This window comes from Schistocerca americana, chromosome X, assembly GCF_021461395.2.
Source record: "Schistocerca americana isolate TAMUIC-IGC-003095 chromosome X, iqSchAmer2.1, whole genome shotgun sequence".
NCBI lineage: Eukaryota > Metazoa > Arthropoda > Insecta > Orthoptera > Acrididae > Schistocerca > Schistocerca americana.
In genome coordinates, this window is record NC_060130.1 from 218,259,424 (window position 1) to 218,278,199 (window position 18,776).

At 45.3% G+C, this 18,776-nt stretch overlaps 1 protein-coding gene across 1 annotated transcript in view; it reads left to right on the forward strand.

The window, feature by feature from the left end:
* Positions 1 to 18,776, forward strand: part of LOC124555478 (heat shock 70 kDa protein 14-like) — a 150,121-nt gene that overhangs the window by 36,345 nt on the left and 95,000 nt on the right. The window contains exon 4 of the mRNA XM_047129402.1: positions 15,049 to 15,247. Coding sequence (XP_046985358.1) covers positions 15,049 to 15,247 — 199 coding nt within the window. The remainder of the gene's footprint in view (positions 1 to 15,048; positions 15,248 to 18,776) is intronic.

Below are 18,776 nucleotides of genomic sequence, written 5' to 3' on the forward strand. Positions count from 1 at the left end.
CAAGTGACTATACATTAACTTTGGTGCCACTAACAACCTTTACATACAACCAGAATTTCTTTGAGCTTTATGTAAGATCATTTGACAGTAATCTGCTGCAGTAGTCATTGAAGGCTTCATGCATTCCTTTCTTGATAGCCAAGTATGTTTCACTCGGCATCTCCTATCCATAGCCCTATGCTTTCTTTTACACCTGTTATGTAGTAGTCTCAGTTTCTTTAGAAGTTTCTTTACAGTGACTGTAAATCGTGGAGGTTTCCTCCCATTATGAACTGTTCTACTGGGTACATATCTTTCCAGTGCCTGGCCAACTATTCTTTTAAACTTGAGCCAGAGTTTCTCAACATGCTCCTGCCGTGTGCTGATAGTTTAAAGTTCATCATTGAGATATGGCACTACTGATTTTTTGCCTAGTTTACTGAACATATATACCTTTGTGTTAGTTTACCTTTGTACTTTGGTAATCATTGTTGCAACATTCGTGTCATGATCACTAATACCAGTTTTGATGTAGACATTCTCAAAGAGATCAAGTCCCTTAGTTGCTTTATTGATCCAATATATTTCCATCATGAGTGGGGTTCTGAACTATTTGTTCTAGGTAATTGTCAGCAAAGGTATTTAGTACATGATGTCTGGTCATGTTCACTACTAAGAAAACTGCAAGTCTCCCAATTTATTGTTGGATGATTACTGTGTGATTGGGGAACTTAAGCATAAGTTAACTGAGGTTTGGTTTAAAATTTTCAGTTAAATCAGGAGGGGAATGTGGCAATCGATAGAAGGATCCAATCACCACTTTATGCCCACTCCTGATACTGAGTCTCGCCAAGTCAGCTCTTGGATATGCCCATCATCTACAGCCCCATCACTCTTTTTTTAAAATCCCCATCCCCCAGCATCCAACCAACCACATTTGTGCTGTTGCAAGGTATTTAGTACTACGAGGACATGCCAAAAAGTAATGGCCCCCGAATTTTTTATGTGAAAACTCTTAAAGCTTGCTATATAAAACAGATGTTATTACCATGTCTTCATGTCTAAATATTTGTTTCTCACCATACACACAGGTGATGGACACATTTCCACAAATGAGACAAGTTTGTAATTTAAAAAAAAATTTTTTTTTATTTATAGACACAATCACATGTTTATGACACACTCATAACCGGTTTCAGCCATGCAATGACCATCTTTAGATTCTAAAGGCGGCATACACTGAACACAGGTTCATGGGTTCGACAACGCATGAACCTGTGTTCAGTGTATGCCGCCTTTAGAATCTGAAAATTGTTATTGTATGGATGAAACTGGTAATGACTGTGTCATAAATATGTGATTGCGTCTACAAATAAACAAAAAAAATTTTACAAAATAATCAGTCACGCATTCCATAGACAAAATGTCCTTTTTTCCAGAGACAAGTTTGTTGATACCGCCACTGTAGAATGTTTGACTTTGTTGATGGAGCTACAACCTCACCTCTGCTTGCAACACTTCATCACTATCAAAGTGAAGGCCTCGAATATGTTCTGTAAGTTATGGAAACAGATGAAAATTGGATGGGACCAAGTTGGACTGTGTGGAGGATGATCAATAACAATGAACTCAAGGCATTAAATTGTTGCAGATGTCGCAGTGCCCATGTGGGGTTTGGCATTGTCATGCTGAAGGAGTGGGTGATTCATGTGTGGACAGGCTCTTCAATTTCAGAACCCGATTACAGCACGCTGTTTCTCGTGCACAGACTTGTTTTATGCTCAACTCAGAGACCTCTAGTGGCAGATGGCTGCAAACATGTAGACATGAATTATAAAGATGTAGAATATTCATAATTTTCGTTTTATTTAAAAAGTGTTAAGAGTTTTTACATAAAAAAATTCAGAGGCATTATTTTTCAGCACACTCTGGTTCCCTTGCTGTGTTTGCCCCTTAATCATTTGTAGAACGTATGCAATGTGCTGTATTCCCCTATACTTCTCCAAACACATCTTTTTCTTTGCTTTTTGATGTAACATTGATAACATATCCTCCAACCTCCTCACCTTATTCATCATCTCCCATGCATTAAATGACAGTGTCACCATCAGTCAGTGACTGATGATAACATCCTCTTGGCTGGTAAATATAACTTAACTTTCCAACTGATGATCCTCTGGCACCGCCGTTCCACTCTTGCTGAAGAGATACAGCACTGCCATGATAGGATTCCCCTGATCCCCATCTCTGGTGCCCAGCAATCTGGGAAAAGGAAACTAATTACTCTCCCTCTCTCCCCTTTGAAAGATCTGATGTCTCCTGACACAATTTGTTGAATTTATAAATAATACATCCTTGACACGTTTAACACTTGTGTATTTTCCCCTTTGTTACTATGTGCATTGCTTCTACAATCTTGTAACTGGTGTCCAACCCCAATGCGCTTTTCATACTGAGGCTGATGACATTGACTCTGGACATGCCCTGATCTTCCACACCTGTGACACCTTATGTCAGCAGAAAACGCACTTTGTTTGTTGCACGCCCCTATTGCTATATCAATCTCCTCTAACTGCGTACCAACCTAATGGCAGCTTCCAGGTCTGTCAGACTATCTGTCTGAACCCTCGTAGATATGTTGGGTGGCATGCTCCTGTGGAAGGCATCTAGTGCCCTATTATGTCCAGCTTCTTGGAGTATAATCCTGTGTGTCTCCTCACCCCCCCCCCCCCCCCCCCCGCCCTCACCCCACTCCCTCGACCCTCCCCCCTCGCCAGCTCATCTGTGTGTTCACTAACTTTCCAGATTCTCTCAGCATAACTTCCCACTGTCTCATTGTATTCCTTCGCTATCCCACTTCACTGCTCATGTTAAAATCTAACACCATTGTAATTTTTTATAGCATTATTGGAAGCCCTGCCTCCACTCCTCAAATATCGGTGCAATTTTTAAGCGTTTCATACATGTCACACTAGTTCTTGCTTGTATCAACATCCTGCATGCCATTTGCAATAGGTGACTATCCACCCTACCCCAGACCTTTGCTGTGGCTCCCAGGTCATCTAAGAAAGACATCACATCCTCAGCTGAGAAGGGAGTAATCAAATTAATGGCAGCTGAATCTGTTGGAGAACTAGCTGGCTTGGACAGTACCTCCTTTTCCTTCCTAGTGACAAGTTGCCTAGGCAACTCTTCATTATCTGTCGTCCTGCTCTGGAACACCTATGTTCCAAATTTGACCATTGCAGAAACCTTACCTGCAGTACATAACCAATTATACAAAACAACATCACTGTAAAACAATGTTTTTCACATTCGTAACCATACTGTATTATTCACACTTTGATGCCTACTCATTAACTTCTATGACTTGGCACACTGGCTAGCAGATGACCATACATTGCCATTGCCACAAAAGTCTGATGAATCAGCTGGTTCTAACAGCTTCACAAGTGCTACCCATAAAACCAGCTGACGTCCTTCCTTGAACCCACCTCCCGTGCACGCGAAAGTAGGGAAAACAAAAATTCTTCACTCACTCCACTGTATGTTGATACTGAGAGTTGCGGCTGTGATGTGATGATGCATGAAGCTGCAAACATCAGCGGTGGTCAACTTTTCCAACACTACGTGGATGGCTTCTATGGTGGTAGGGTTGGATGATAACAGCGGTGGGTGGTTGTCGAGATGTTGGCCATCATTAACATGTGAAAAAAGCATCTCATTAGTCAAATATTTTATTCAGGCTCGAGCTACAACACTCGTAGTGCTGCATCGTACCGACTACGCCCCCTTGTGGCATGTGGTGAGGACAGTGTGTATAGGAGAGCTGAGGCCAGCTGTGATGCAAGTGACCAGAGGAATGCTGACGCCCTGATCTGTGCAGTGGCATATGCATCAACTATGCACGGCGAGGCTGCTTGTGCCAAGGTCTGCTGTGGCATAGGGAACTCGGTAATTAAAGCAGGGGATATCAGCCCTCAAAAGTGGAACTTGCCCTAGTGGACGAAGGTGCTCAGCACCAGGATACCTGCAGCAGCGTAGGACCCCCCTGTGGTTCCAGGGGTTAGAATAGGCCCAAGGTATTCCTGCCTGTCATAACAGGCAACTAAAAGGAGTCTCAAATGTTTTGGCCTTCAGTGAAGGCCCCCGTAGGGTTTGATCTCCATTCTCCAAAATTCTTGTGAAAAGCGAGCTAATTGGGGAAGGGGGCCTTACATGGTGCATCGTGTCCCTAGTGCACTGAAACCTTCAGCGTTCTTTATCACCGTGACTTTGCAGTTCCACTCATTCTCCATATGTTTCGTGAGGGTATCTTCCCGCGTGCCTTTTCCTCCATCCACTGTGCGGTGTCTCTTTCTGTGCTGACAATGATCATGGACTTCTTTGCACCTCATATCCAACATGGTAGTCAGTCTGTTGCGGTGGGGCTGCAGTGTACCCTATTGGTTGTAGCCCCCTGACAACACAGGGATCACTGTGCTGATGCCTGCGCCGTTAACTCCTCACATATGCCAAGGAGTAGATATCCATCTCCCTGGTGCCTTTGCTGAAGCTGGGTGGTGCCCGTGGTGAGGGCCCCTGGTCGGAGTGGGTGGCATGAGGGTGAATGACATGCCATGACGTGTACTACATCATCTCTTGCTGTGGCTGGATGGCACCCGTGGGGAGCCCCCCTGGTCGGAGTGGGTGGCATCAGGGCAGATGACACCCGATCAAGCGTAGTACATCATCTCTTACTGGTGGTCAAACACCAGTAGTCTTTCAGCGTTCACAGGCTCAATTCAACACACAGAATTAAGACCCCAAATTGTTCCCCTCCCTGGTCACACCATGGGAGGAACATCAGGTTAAGGATGGCAGCAGCTCTTATTCGCCCCGCTACTTCATATGCTTGAGAGCTGATCGGGAATCTTTCATGATAATGAAGCCTCAGTTTTCTGTTGAGCGTTTAGAGGAGAAGTTTGTGGGGGGGGGGGGGGGGGGTGTTTCAGGGATTGTCCAAGATGAGATCTGGGTCCGTCTTGACCAAAACAGCATCCTCTGCCCAGTCACGGGTGTTACTCACTTGTGACAAGCTGGGGGATGTTTCTGTAATCATCGTGCCCCATAAGCACTTAAATATGGTCCAGGGTATCATAATTCACAGGGACCTTCTTTTGCAGTCCGACGATGAGCTGTGCACCAGTTTAGAACGGCGAAGTGTACATTTCGTTCGACGTGTCCATCAGGGTCCGAGGGATAAGCAGGTTGCCACCGGTGCCTTCATCTTGGCCTTCGAGGGAGATACATTACCTGAGAAGATCAAGGTGATGGTCTACTGCTGTGATGTGAAGCCCTATATCCCTCCCCCAATGTGGTGCTTTCAATGTTGGAAGTTCCGTCGTATGTCCATCCAGGGGGCCGACAGTCCCTTCGTGGGTACGTGTGTGGCGTGCACGGGGCTCCGAGCTATTTGCAGTCTCCTTCCTTTTCCCAGACCTGCATTACCGTCCCTGTTCCTCTCCTTTCCTTTCCTGTCCTTGCTCCTTTCCCCCTGCCCCCTCCTTTCCCTCTTGGTGGAATTCATGTCGACTTGGCTTTCCTCCCGGCTTTGTTTTGGTATGTGCTATTGTTTAGTTTGCTGTATCCATCTCCTTTTCAGCGTTTTGGTCCCCTTGGAGTTTGACCATTTCCAACATTTTCCGTCAGTGTGAGCCATTTGGGGATGAACTCCCTGCCTATTTTCCATGTTGGAGGCTCATCTCACCCTCCCCTCCCCACCCCTTCATTTTCCCCTTGCACCCTGGCCCCCCTTCATGCTAGGTCACCAGCATGGTAGCAAGTCTGTGTGGTGGGGCTGTTAAGTACCCAACTGGCTGAGCCCCCTGACAACACAGGGATCACACTGCTAGTACCTGAGCTGTTAACGGCTCGTGTATGCCAAGGAGTTGATGCTCATCACTTTGGGGCATCAGAACTCCCAGCAATGGCTGCCGTGCCAGATGGCCCTCGCTATGGCGGGGTGGTGCCCACTGGGCGAGCCCCTGGTCAGGGTGGGTGGTACTAGGGCAGACGCCTTGCATATGAAGCGGGAAAGGCTTCAATATCCTGGCCATTCTTTGGCCATTTCTAAGAGTGATAGTAGACATGATAGTCCTTCTGATCCTTTGGCCTTCCCCTCCCTCGCCACCCCATGGGAAGGAGGTCAAGCTTGCCGACTTGGGTTGAAACCTTTCCCTCGGTACCTGGTTTGTATCAGGACAGGTGGTGAGAGTTTTGCCACGACCAAGCCTTTGTTTTTTTGTTGAGGCGATTGAAGATAAGTATCATGGAGTGGAATCCACGAGTAAAATGCAGTCCGGTTCTTTGCTCATAAAGACATATTCTCCTGCCCAGTCTGCAGAGGCTGGCCGGAGTGGCCGAGCGGTTAAAGGCGCTACAGTCTGGAACCGCACAACCGCTACGGTCGCAGGTTCGAATCCTGCCTCGGGCATGGATGTGTGTGATGTCCTTAGGTTAGTTAGGTTTAAGTAGTTCTAAGTTCTAGGGGACTTATGACCACAGCACAGTCTGCGTCGCACCCCACTAATCTTTGAACTCGGTACAGGGTATCATTTTCTACTGGGATCTTCTTCTCCAAACTGACAAGGAGCTCCATGCAAACCTCGAGCGGCAAGGAGTCCGATTTATCCACATTGTTCAGCGAGGCCTTAAAAACAATCACACTGATAGACTCCTTTTTTCTGGCCTTCGAGGGGGATATCCTCCCAGAGAAGGTAAAGGTGGTGGTGTATCGGTATGATGTAAAACCTTACATTCCACCACCGATGAGATGCTTTAAATGCTTACGGTTTGGACACAGGTCTTCCCGCTCCACCAGTTATCACCTCTGTGGTGACTGTGGGGGGGCCCCCTCCATGAGGGGAGTGCCTGTGGTCCCCCGCCTGTGTGCATCAGTTGTGATGCGCAGCATCCTCCGCACTCGCCAGCATGCCTGGTGTATGTGAAAGGAGGACGGATTCAAGAGTACAAGACTTTAGATCGACTTACCTACACCGAGGCTTGTCGAAAGTATGACCGGCTCCATCCTGTGCCTCTAACTTCTGCTTTTGCTTCAGTTACGTCCACTCCCCTTCGTACCCCCTCCTCTTCCAAGCCACGCCCAAATTCACCCTCACCCTCACCCCTTTGGGTGCTAATCCCCCTCCCCCGCCAGAGAAGCGCTCCCCTTCTTCAGCAGCCGATGGTACTGGAGCTCCCTCCCGGGACTCCTCTTCCCGGCACCCCCTGAAAGGCGATCTGCAGCTCCACATAGGCCGCACGATCTGCGGCCGGTGGGGGCCGCTATTGCCAGGTGTAATACTGTGTCGTACCACACTGCAGTCTGCCCTTCTGTTCCATCACAAGAGAAGCAGCAGAAACACAAGAACAAGGGAACAAGCGCAAGGCCCCTCAGGTACCCCCCTGATGTGCCACCTTCCCCTCCTCCAGCCAATGAACCAACAGTCTGACCCCACCTATATGGACATTACTCCATCCTTATCGGTGACGGATGGCGACTCGGTGGCGTGACCGGCTCCGGTCCGTTCGCTTGCCATTTGGACTCCAGCTTGAGAATCCTCCAGTGGAATTGTAATGGCTATTTGCGTCACCTCACGGAGTTGCAGCCCCTTCTTTCCTCCTACTCTGCTGCTTGTATTGTTCTCCAAGAGACCCATTTTGTCAATTCTTACTCACCCACCCTTCATGGGTTCCATGCTTTCTGTTGAAACCAGATTGGCCCTGTGCAGGCTTCTGGTGGTGTTTGCACCTTGGTGCGCAAAGACATTTTTAGTAAATGGGTTCCCCTCCATACCACTCGGGAAGCAATTGCTGTCAGGGTCAACCTGACCACTACAATCACAATCTGTAATCTCTACCTCCTGCCTGACAGGCTACCTCCTGCCTGACAGGCCACCCACATCCCTTGCCCTAACCACCCTTCTTCAACAACTCCCTTCTCCCTCCCTGCTTGTAGGGGACTTCAGTGCCCACAACCCTCTTTGGGGTAGTCACCCGACTATTGCCCTGGGCAGGACAGTTGAATCTGTTGTGGCAGCGCTTGACCTCTGTAACACCGGTACTCCCACAGACTTTAGTGTGGCACACTGCACTTTCTCTTCCATTGGCCTCATCATCTGCAGTCACAGCCTTCTTCCCTCCATTCAGTGGGGTGTCCACGATGACTTATGTGACAGCGATCATTACCCGATTGTTTTGACCTTCCTTCAGTATGTCTTGCTCCGTCACCCTCCCAGGTGGGCCTTCTCTAAAGCTGATTGGGGTGCCTTCTCCTCTGCTACCATCCCCCCCATACTACCACACTGTAGTATTGATGAGTCTATACAGACTTTAACTGCCACCATTCTTGCCACAGCTGTTTCAGCCATCCCTTCTTCCTCGGGGTTACCCCCTCCCCTGTCAAATGATAGTATGATGGTCCCATAGTGGACTCTGGAAATTGCTGCAATCAAATTTCAGAAACGGATTTGCTGGTAATGGTATGTATCTGCCATAGGACCGCACACCTGCTCTTCACAAGACTGGGCAAGACTCGGGCGAATTTTTGGCTATTGTCCCGTTGCAGGAATTTCTGTGCATGGTGTTGTCCTTCCCATCTGTACTTTGTCGCAGAGTGTTTCGCTCAACACTTTGCCCAAGCCTCTGCGTCGACTGAATATCCGCCCTTGTTCCTCCTCCTCCTCCTCAAACAGCGCTCGTAACGACTGCCTTTGTCTCTCATTTCTCTCTACTTGGAGCCTTATAATGCCCCATTTAGCGAGCGGGAATTCGCCAGAACCCTCACCCTTCGTCCTGACACGTCTCCTGGACCGGATTGGATACGTAACCAAATGCTCCATCACTTACCGGTGGCTGGCCACCATCGTGTACAGACCCTTTTCAATCATCTGTGGAGTGAGGGGGTATTTCCTACCCAGTGGCAGGAAAGCATTGTTATTCCGGTGTTGAAGCCTGGGCAGCCACCTCTTCAGTTGGATAGCTACTGTCCAATTAGCCTTACCAACACCCTCTGCAAGCTCGTTGAATGCCTGGTGAGTTGGCGGCTGTTTTGGATCCTCGAATGCTATGACCTTTTGTCAGCGACTCAAGGTGGTTTCTGCCGTGGCCGCTCTACATTGGATAACTTAGTCCACCTGGAGTCTGCTGTCCGGTCGGCTTTTGCCCATTGGCAACACCTCATTGCAGTCTTCTTTGACCTGCATAAAGCCTACGACACCAGCTGGTGCCACCACATCCTCACCACCCTTCACGACTGGGGCCTTTGTGGTGCTCTGCCCATTTTTATCCATAACTTTCTTTCATGTCGCTCTTTCCGGGTCCAAGTTGGTTCCTCCTACAGCACTTCCCGTCGGTAAGAAAATGGGGTTCCACAGAGTTCTGTATTGAGCGTCCCTCTTTTTTTCATCGCCATTAATGGACTGGTAGTGGCTGCTGGGCCGACAGTGTTCGCGTCTTTGTATGTTGACGATTTTTGTACGTATGTCGCTTCCTCTGTCGTGGGCGCTGCAGAAAGCCGTCTACAGGGGGGCAATCTACCAGGTGCAATTTTGGGCTCTCTCCCGTGGCTTTCAGTTTTTGGTGACCATATTGTATGTCACGTATTTCTGCCGTCGCCATATAGTCCATCCACATCCGGACCTGTTCCTCAATGGCCAATCCCTCGAGGTGGTGGACACCCATCTCTTCTTGGGTCTGGTCTTCGATGTCCGGTTGACAGGGCTTCCTCGTCTTCGCCAGCTGAAGATGATGTGCTGGTTACGTCTCAATGTTCTCAGATGTCTGTGCGATACCACCTGAGGTGCAGACCACTCTATTCTCCTGCGATTGTACAAAGCACTGGCCCAGTCTCGTTTAGACTACGGGAGTCTTGTCTATGGTTTTGTGTCACCTTCGACATTGCAGATACTAGATCCCATCCACCATTGTGGGGTCCGACTTGCGACTGGTGCCTTCCGGACTAGCCCCGTGATTAGTCTTCTCACAGAGGCAGGGGATTCCATTTCTGCAAGTTTTGCACCAACAACAGCTGATATCTTATGCGCTCTGCATTTGCTGCACCCCAAAACACCCTAATTATGGTCTCCTTTATCCAGACACTCCAGTGCTGTAATTCAAGAAAAATAAAATACACTATACCTGCCCATCCGTGGCCAGCACCACTGCTTCCACAACCCACCACTTCACAGCCTCTGTACCTTAGAGGCCCCAGTGACCCCAGGTCGCTATAGTATCGTGCACACGTGTGACCACATTCACGTAATCACTAATATGTTGGCCACTACTGACCTTAAGCAGCTAGTTGTTTCTGGGTAGAATCATGTTCTGTGCCAAGTTTATTCCCTAGGTGGCACAAATCACAGATCCCCTAGATCGACTATGCAAGAAGGGTGTCAAATTTGTGTGGTTGACCACCTGCCAATTGACATATCAGAACATTAAGTACAGTTTCAAGGTGGTATTGTGACTGACACTATATGCATTGGACCTGCCCTTGACACTCGAGACAGACACTTCCCGATATGGTATAGCGGTTGTTTTGTCTCATAAGGTGTCGGGTAGTAGTGAATGGCCAGTTGCTTTCACCTCTGGAATGTAGACTGTATGGCAGCAAATTACACCTGTTGAGCGACTGCAAAGCTCAAAGCCTTGATTTTGTTGTTTGTGCATTGTTCTAAACTCCTGGAAAATATGATGCATTGTCTGCAGAATTGGGCATTGTTTTTGATTGGGTATCAATTGAAATCCACTTTCACCCAACTCACCAACGTGAACACCCTACCCCCACTTCCTCTTGGTGCCAATGTGCAGTTCAACCACAAGGAAACAGTTTGTTTCCCCTGGACCAACATCCACAATAAATCCTGGTTCAATTCCTTCTGACTGCACGTGAGGTATCCACTGTGTTGTTTCACGATCCTGTCCTGTTGAAAGTTTTGTCTGAGGTACTGGAGAGGTGTCCAGAGAATGTTTTGAGCCTTACTGATCTAGCCTTTCACAATTATTTCATGTTATGCTACTGATTCAATGCTACAAATGATGTTTTAATGATGGCTGCAGAGGACTCTCGAAAACCTGACCATCATTCTATCCTCGCTCTGTCCCCGCATCCTCCAGCTCCTTTGTGCTTGTCATTGGTGGAGGACATGTATGGAGGCACTAGCCCCACAGCACGTGTACTGGCCCAACATCAATGCAGACATTGAATGCGCATACGGCTCGTGTCATGCCTGATCTCTCAATCACTTGTCCCACGGTCAAGGTTCCTCGTCGTGGCCCCATCCTGATAACTTGTCGGAGAAGGTCCTCGTTGATTTTACCGTGACATTTCAGGTTGTTATGTGGCTTTTGGTGGTGGCCACCCTCTCAAAACTTCCCTTACGTGGCGTGGATGCTGTTCATTACCACCATTTCTACCACTTGTGACCTCATGATGGTATTCTACCTTGAGGGAGTGCCACTTATTCCCTGGTGTTGGATAATTAGCCCCCATTTACGTAGATGCAGCTTTAGGCTTTCTGTGGCTGTAATGCGATCACCACCCTGTTTCACCTTGCTCCTAATGGGGAGATTGAGCAGATGGTCCATACATTTAAAACACAGCTGCTGAAGACCTTGCAGACATCATCTGGCTGAAATACTGCATTTGAGTTGGTATTGTACACCATTAGACCTCCTGCATCCTGTGCTGTGTGCCAAACCTGCATATAGGCCTGCCTGTGGGTGGAATGTCTGTCTGGGCATGCATATGCAGTTGGTGTCTGGGATGGACCCAAGGGGTCATCATTGGTGACAGAGAGCATCAGTGGCTTGATGTTAAGGCCAGACATGACTGTCTGACCCACCAACACGAAACAGCTCTGGCTGTGACCACAATCGCATTTGGCACCCTGTCTTCACTTCCGATGCTCAGGCTGGAACTAAGATGACCGCCACCTGTGCCTCGTGTCCCTTATCACTGGAGGATGGTTGAGAGGATAACAGTGTGTGTGCCTGTGGAGGTGGGGGACCAGTCCCTCTGTCCTGACCTTCCATCACTCTTGTTGTAACTGTGCAGTCTGCTGGCCTCTGCTACCCATGCAGTCCTCGGGCCTGGGTTTGTGTCGTAAGAATGAACAAGAAGTAATAATTGCCTTTTGCTACTTTTTTTTCCATTTGAAATGGCTGATATGATTACATGTGTTTAATAAAAATGAATCTTTCACTTTACATTGGAGTGTACATGTAATGAAATTTTCCTTCAGAATAAAACTTTTCACTTGACTGAATCTGAGACTTGAACCTATGCCTTTCGTAGTCAATACTTCTACTCCCTGAGCTGTATGACCACAGGTGCAGTGTGTCTCTCACAGTTTGTCTGCAAATACCTATCTGCTCATTCACATGCTGTAATAGTTTAATTTCTGTACCTCGTGCTGTTTCTGTTGAATTTATTTAAATTTACGTAATACACATTTATGGGAAGAAATGTGGAGAACTGCGGGATGAACCACTTAAAGTTTCCAATATTCATTTTCATCAGTTTGTTGACATATTTCTCACAATGTCTTCCAGATCACATGTGTAGCCTTTGACTTTATCAGAGCTTCAGTCACTCACCCCAGATGGTTGAGGAATATTCCATAGTAAATTTGTAAGGATACCACAGTTTTCCAATATTTTACTAATAAACTGAAGCCCACCATGGACTATGATCATGATGGGACCTTCAGATTATTGCTTTGCTTTGCAGTTGTTATCCCCCATGTGACTTGCCGTGAAATGCTTGTTACTGACATAACTCTGGTTAAATATCTGAGATGAATCTGTCTTTTTAAGTATGAGTACAGTAATGAATCAAATAATTACCTTGGGAACTTACTGAATTCAAGCATAATTTATCTGTTCAACAAACAGTTATGATCAGGAGTGGTTTTAGATTTGTACATCAAAAACTGTATAGGGAGTGTAAAGAATAAGATGGAGTTTTACCAAAAGTGTGTGTAGACTTCTTTAGGCTTCACTGATGGAATGTGGTGGTTAGTGATCAAGAATGCTGTTCTTGTATTTTGGAGGAAAGTTGTTTGGATCCCAGTCCAGCCAGCCTGATTTAGGTTTCCTGTGGTCCCCCAAATTCATTTTAGTTGTATACATCCAAGTGTACCATGGAATGGTTGTTGACAGCATCTTTGGCCAAATAAACTAATACTTCAACTTTTATGACACAGAGGGGTGATGACTTTTTAAACTTTCCATTCTTTACAGTAGAGCTCACCAATGCCGTTACTAAACTAAATTCACAGAGATTGTTCTTTTGTTAGAAAGTAGTGCAAACTTGGTTTTCAGTTAGCAAATTTGTTTCTTGATTAAATGTATTAAGCTACTCTAAGAAATGTATCAAACTGCTTTGCTCCAAAGTAGAAAAATTATAATTACAATTTATACTGTCTAATGTTGTAAGAGATGTAACTTGTGTGTGTGTGTGTGTGTGTGTGTGTGTGTGTGTGTGTGTGTGTGTGTGTGTGTGTACACAACTTGAGTAGGCAATACAGCTTACTCAGACATCACTGATCACTGTCCACCCTACCTTAGACATTATTTTTCCTACTTTTCTTTATCTTTGTCTTAAAACATGGTTGACTGGATTTCCATTATTCACTAATTGCTAGTATAAGCATAAAAACTACAGACAGAAGCTACAGACATTATTAAGAAAAGATACTAAGAGCACTGACCTTCAGGCACTTATATATGTTGTCTGATAGTTGTTTTCAGAAATCTGTAGCAGTATATTTACTCATATTATTATGATTCTTTGTTGGACAGCTGGCCATTGGTGTGCACGGTGTGAATCATCTGAAAGCACAGGGGTCCAGGCTGGAGGAGGGAGCTTTATGGTCTGGGGAATATATTCAAGGCATTACCCGAGTTATTTTGTCATTCTGAAAGGCACAGATGATTGATATAAGTATGCATCTAGCCTTGGTTACCATGTTCACTCATACATGCAGTTCGTGTTTTCCTTCACACAGTGGCATTTACCAGCAGGACAATGTAATGTGTCACAGAGCTCACAGTGTATGTGTGTGGTATGAAGAGCACCAGGATGAATTTACTGTACCCCCCTGGCCACCAGACCCTCTGGATTTAAACCCGGTTGATAATCTGTGGGACCACCTCGATTGAGCTGTTCTCGCGGTGGATTCTCAAGAGAAACCTGTCACTTTCTGGCCATGGCACTGGAGTCTGCATGGCTCCATATCCGTGTCGTTACCCTCCAGAACTTCACTATCACTATTCCTGCATGTCTCGCAGTGGTCTATGCAGCAAAAGGTGGTTATTCAGGCTTTCGACTGATGGTCACATTAATGTGACTGGACAGTGTATATGTAACATGTCAAAATTACAATCTTACTTTGGCTGCTATCTTTGCGAGCAATCTGTACAGAATTGGATCCTGACAAGGCAGCCAATTTGAAGAAGTTTTGGGGTTTAAAATTTTATACACATTTTTTGTGCAGGATAAAAAGACATAGCCACCAAAGAGTGGCTACAGATTTTATCAGGTAGTGCTATGGTTAAATACATCCATCCTGTATTATCACAGATATACTTCTATCTTCTAAATGCTGACTTCCTTTGGTGTAGTGCTTTGACATGTTTTGCTTGTAGAAGCTGTCAAGTGGGAATATGATTGCTGAAATAGAGAGAATGATTTGGTCTCGGTGACTTTTCACTCATTATTTCACACTGTCCTATTACACAAAATGATTAAACTATTAGAGTTTTCCTTTTGAACGTGTAACTAATAAGTACTCTCACAGTGGAATCAATACTTTGCAGTAACAAAACTCTTTGGCCCATTCACTGTGAGTTTTTTAAGTGTTTCAAATTATTTGATGGAAAAGAATAAGCTGTAGGCATTGACTCTACTGACGACCAGCCAGCTAGCTGTCAATCAACAATAAATATAGTGTTTGTAAACAAATATGAAGCTTGTGGTTTGGTAGTAATGTAAAGCATTTCTTTATTTTTTGTTATTTGTTTCAGGCTTTGCTTCCACATGTGTACCTCCAGATACAGATCTGCGCACAGTCCTGTGTGTCCCCTTAAATTTTTCGAAGTGTAGTCGTCGGGCACTGGCACGTGCAGCAGAAGATGCAGGATTCGATGTTCTGCAAGTAATTAGTGAACCTATAGCAGCCTTGCTTGCTCAAGGCTGTGGTGTTGAGTCCCCAGATGAGAGAGGGTGAGTGCTGTAATGCAGTATGTTATTCTTGGTATTGGTGATAAGTTATGAAACAATCTGAATGATCTTTAGCTACTAAATGAGGTGTTCAACATTGTTAACATATATTTTAGGGCGAATATGCTGCTCATTATTGAAATTGTTGTTTCCACTATTGACTAGCCTACATAAGATTGGAGGAATGCATGTTTTCTCCTGAGACTTTACTCTGAGGGCTTTGGCCCCAAAACACTGCATAGCATGTGCACATAGGCTGATGTTTTCATCAATAGAGCTGATAAACATTCCACAGTGATACGTTTCAGTGCTGTGTTTTGTGGGTTACATTTCTCCAAATAAATTATTAATTTCTTATTAACAGATGAAACTTTGATGTTAAGATGTCAGTGGTTCAGTTTGTTGAGGAAATCTGCATAAATAGCAGTAAAATATTATTTTATAGTGAAGTGTATATGAGAAAGACATGTTGACTGTTGTTACATGAACCCACATCAGTTGCTTTATCTTTTGACCCTGAGGTCAATGATCCTGCATGATCTAGACTACGGTCAGATTGCTCATTATTAGGTGTTCCAATTTAACGCAGATGATGGATCTCCTCTGGAAAATAACAATCAGATCATAAAGGAAGTCCTTTGGATATCCCATATGTTTACTGTGGGAAGGTCTCGTCTGAGATACAGAAGCAGCTCTGCAGCCATCTGTTTAGTGCAATGGTTACAGCTGGTTGTAAGTAATGCTTGTCAACATCTTAGTTCCTTTTGGTGGTGAACAGGGTTACTGTCACTCGTCTAATGGAATCACAGTTCACAATTTGTTATTTCATGCCCAGTATTGATTGGAATCCTTGGTTTGGAGCCAGGTAGATTTAAACTAGAGGCTCCATTGATTTTTTTGGTGATCTTGGGTGCAGATTTCTTGACTTAATCTGTATTGGATGTAGAATTTTAAAGTGCCTCCCTGAATTGGTTAGGCATGCAGTACCTGCAGAAAGGATTTCCTTCAATAGCGCAATATGTATAGTTTGCAGTATAGTTTGCATCTTTTTTTTTTTAGATAAATTACTTTGTAAGCCTGTTTACCTTTAGATGTTGAACATCAAAGAGCCATGATCACTTCACATGTATGTCATATTGAGGAGATCAAATAGCCATGTAAGTCAACTGTGAAAATGAAAACTGAATATTAGGTAACTGGACAAGTATTAAAGGCAAGATCACTGAATTACTGTGACTTGCTTAAACAGCATTGCTTGTGTAGCAAGTGGAACAGAAAATTGGGTAAAACTAGAAACAAAATCTTAAATTCTGACTGGAATATATATGTGACAAGTCTATTTTTGTGTAATGAGATAAATGCAGTCAACAATAGATAATTTGGGTAAAGTTAAGCCTTAAAGGTGGGCCAAAATTTCTTACTAAAACTATCTATTGGTGACACACTACATCAGTTGAGATGGCATGGAATGCTACGGAAGATTTGTGGAAAAATATTTCTGATAAATTACCTGATCGTGTTTTAGCCATAGGAGAGGTTCCTGTTAGCCAGCCATGCATGACACAGATGGCAGGATGGCGGTTCTAGTGAAATTGTACTAAATATCTTATCTGAAAATTATCTTGGACAGCCAACTAAGTAGAATACATACGATGTAAGTATACAATTTATGCTGTCAATAAAAAAATGTGAACTTTTCAATTCAGTGAAAATAAATGGATGAATCAACAAACACAGAGCTACAGCAGCATCATTGATCAGTGGTGTTGAATGAAAAGTTGTGCATGATGTGTCAATAAAATGACAACAAACTATCTGAGCAACTATTTACATCTGGGAAGGAGAATATTGATTAATGGGAGAAATTCACAAGCCTTGTCAGAAACATGCTGGTTGAGTTTGTGTGATGGGATGTAGTGAGATGTGGGGAAGGACCCACCAAGGTTCAATGACAATATTACTCATTTAGCCCCTGAGGGCTCACAACTCTCGTGTCAGTACCTACCTGCTTGGCTACCATGGGGCCCCATGCTTTGCAGCATTACTTCGTTTCTGTCCTGCAAGCTTATACTTCCACTGTCACTTTCTCCCTCTGTCTCTCCATTGTATGGTTTTCTTGATGCAGACCCAGCTCAGATCTCGTTTGTGACTGGGATTAGAGTTTCTGCTTTTTTTTTTTTTTTTTTTTTTTTTTTTTTGTTTTCTACAACTTTTCATTAAGTAAAGACATAGTCCCCGTTGTTAGGTTTGACCTGCCATCAGTTTTCAGATTCTCCAGAAATGTTTACCATGCAGGGAAGGTCACCCAATGCAGTGTAAACTCCAGCATGGTGGCCATCCTGTCATGGTGGTCATCAAATAGCTGCACAGTGGTAGCCCCCTGGCCACGTGGGTATCGTATTGTTGGTGTGTGAGCTGAAAACTTCCCATGTATGCCAAGGTTTATGTGCATGTGCCCATTGTGACTGGGACACGGGGACTCCGAGCAACGGATTACTGGCCACGTAGCCATTTTCTGAGGCTGGGTGGCGCACATGGCAAGAGCCCCCATTCGAAGTGGGTGGCACCATGGCGGATGAGCCGCAAATGAATCGGATGAAGTTATCTTCCGCCGGCAGCTGTATGATCCCAGCAGTCTCTATGGAAGGAAAGTACGATTTAAGTGCAGAGAGATATGTCCATAAAATGTTTCCTTCCATAGGGCTAAGCGGCAAGCAGAGAAATGTCCCCCCCCCCCCCCCCCCTGTCCCCCCAATAATTAGTTTGCTCAAGGATTGCTGGGGATTCCTTCTTGGCCACAGAACCCTTCTTCTTTGTGGAGAACATAGAAGTCAAGCTTGGGGAAGTGGCAGCCATTTCTAAAATGAAAAGTGGGTCAATTTTGATCAAAACAGTATCCTCTGCCCAATCACGGGTGCTACTAGCTCTTAACAAGGTGGGTGACATACCGGTGACTGTCACTCCCCATAATAGTCTAAATATGGTTCAGGGAATTATTTTCACAGAGACCTGCTCTTACAATCTGATGCTGAGCTACGCACCAACTTGGAGTGCCAGGGTGCACACTTTGTTAGTCGTGTACATTGGGGACCAAAGGTCAACAGTGTCGCTACCAGTGCCTTCATGTTGGCCTTTGATGGTGATTCATTACCTGAAAAGGTCAGGGTGACATTATACCAAAGTGATGTGAAAGAAAGCGTCACTCCCATGGACACCTGCCCAGATGGACTCTCAGCTGTGTTGACTGGGATGCTTTTGCCTCTTTTGTTGCCCTTGGCTCCCCACTGCATGGAGATATTGATGAGGCAGTCCAGAATACAACTACAACCATTATTTGAGCAGCTGATTTTGGCGATTCCCTGTTCCTTCTGTGCACCCCGACAGAAGACAATACCTGAATGGTCATCAGAAATTGCAGAGGCCATTAGAGATCGTAGGCGAGCTCTCCAGCACCGTAAGTGGCACCCATTGATGGAGCACGTTATTGCCTTTCAGTGGCTCCATGCCTGGGTCTGTCATCCAATAAAACGAT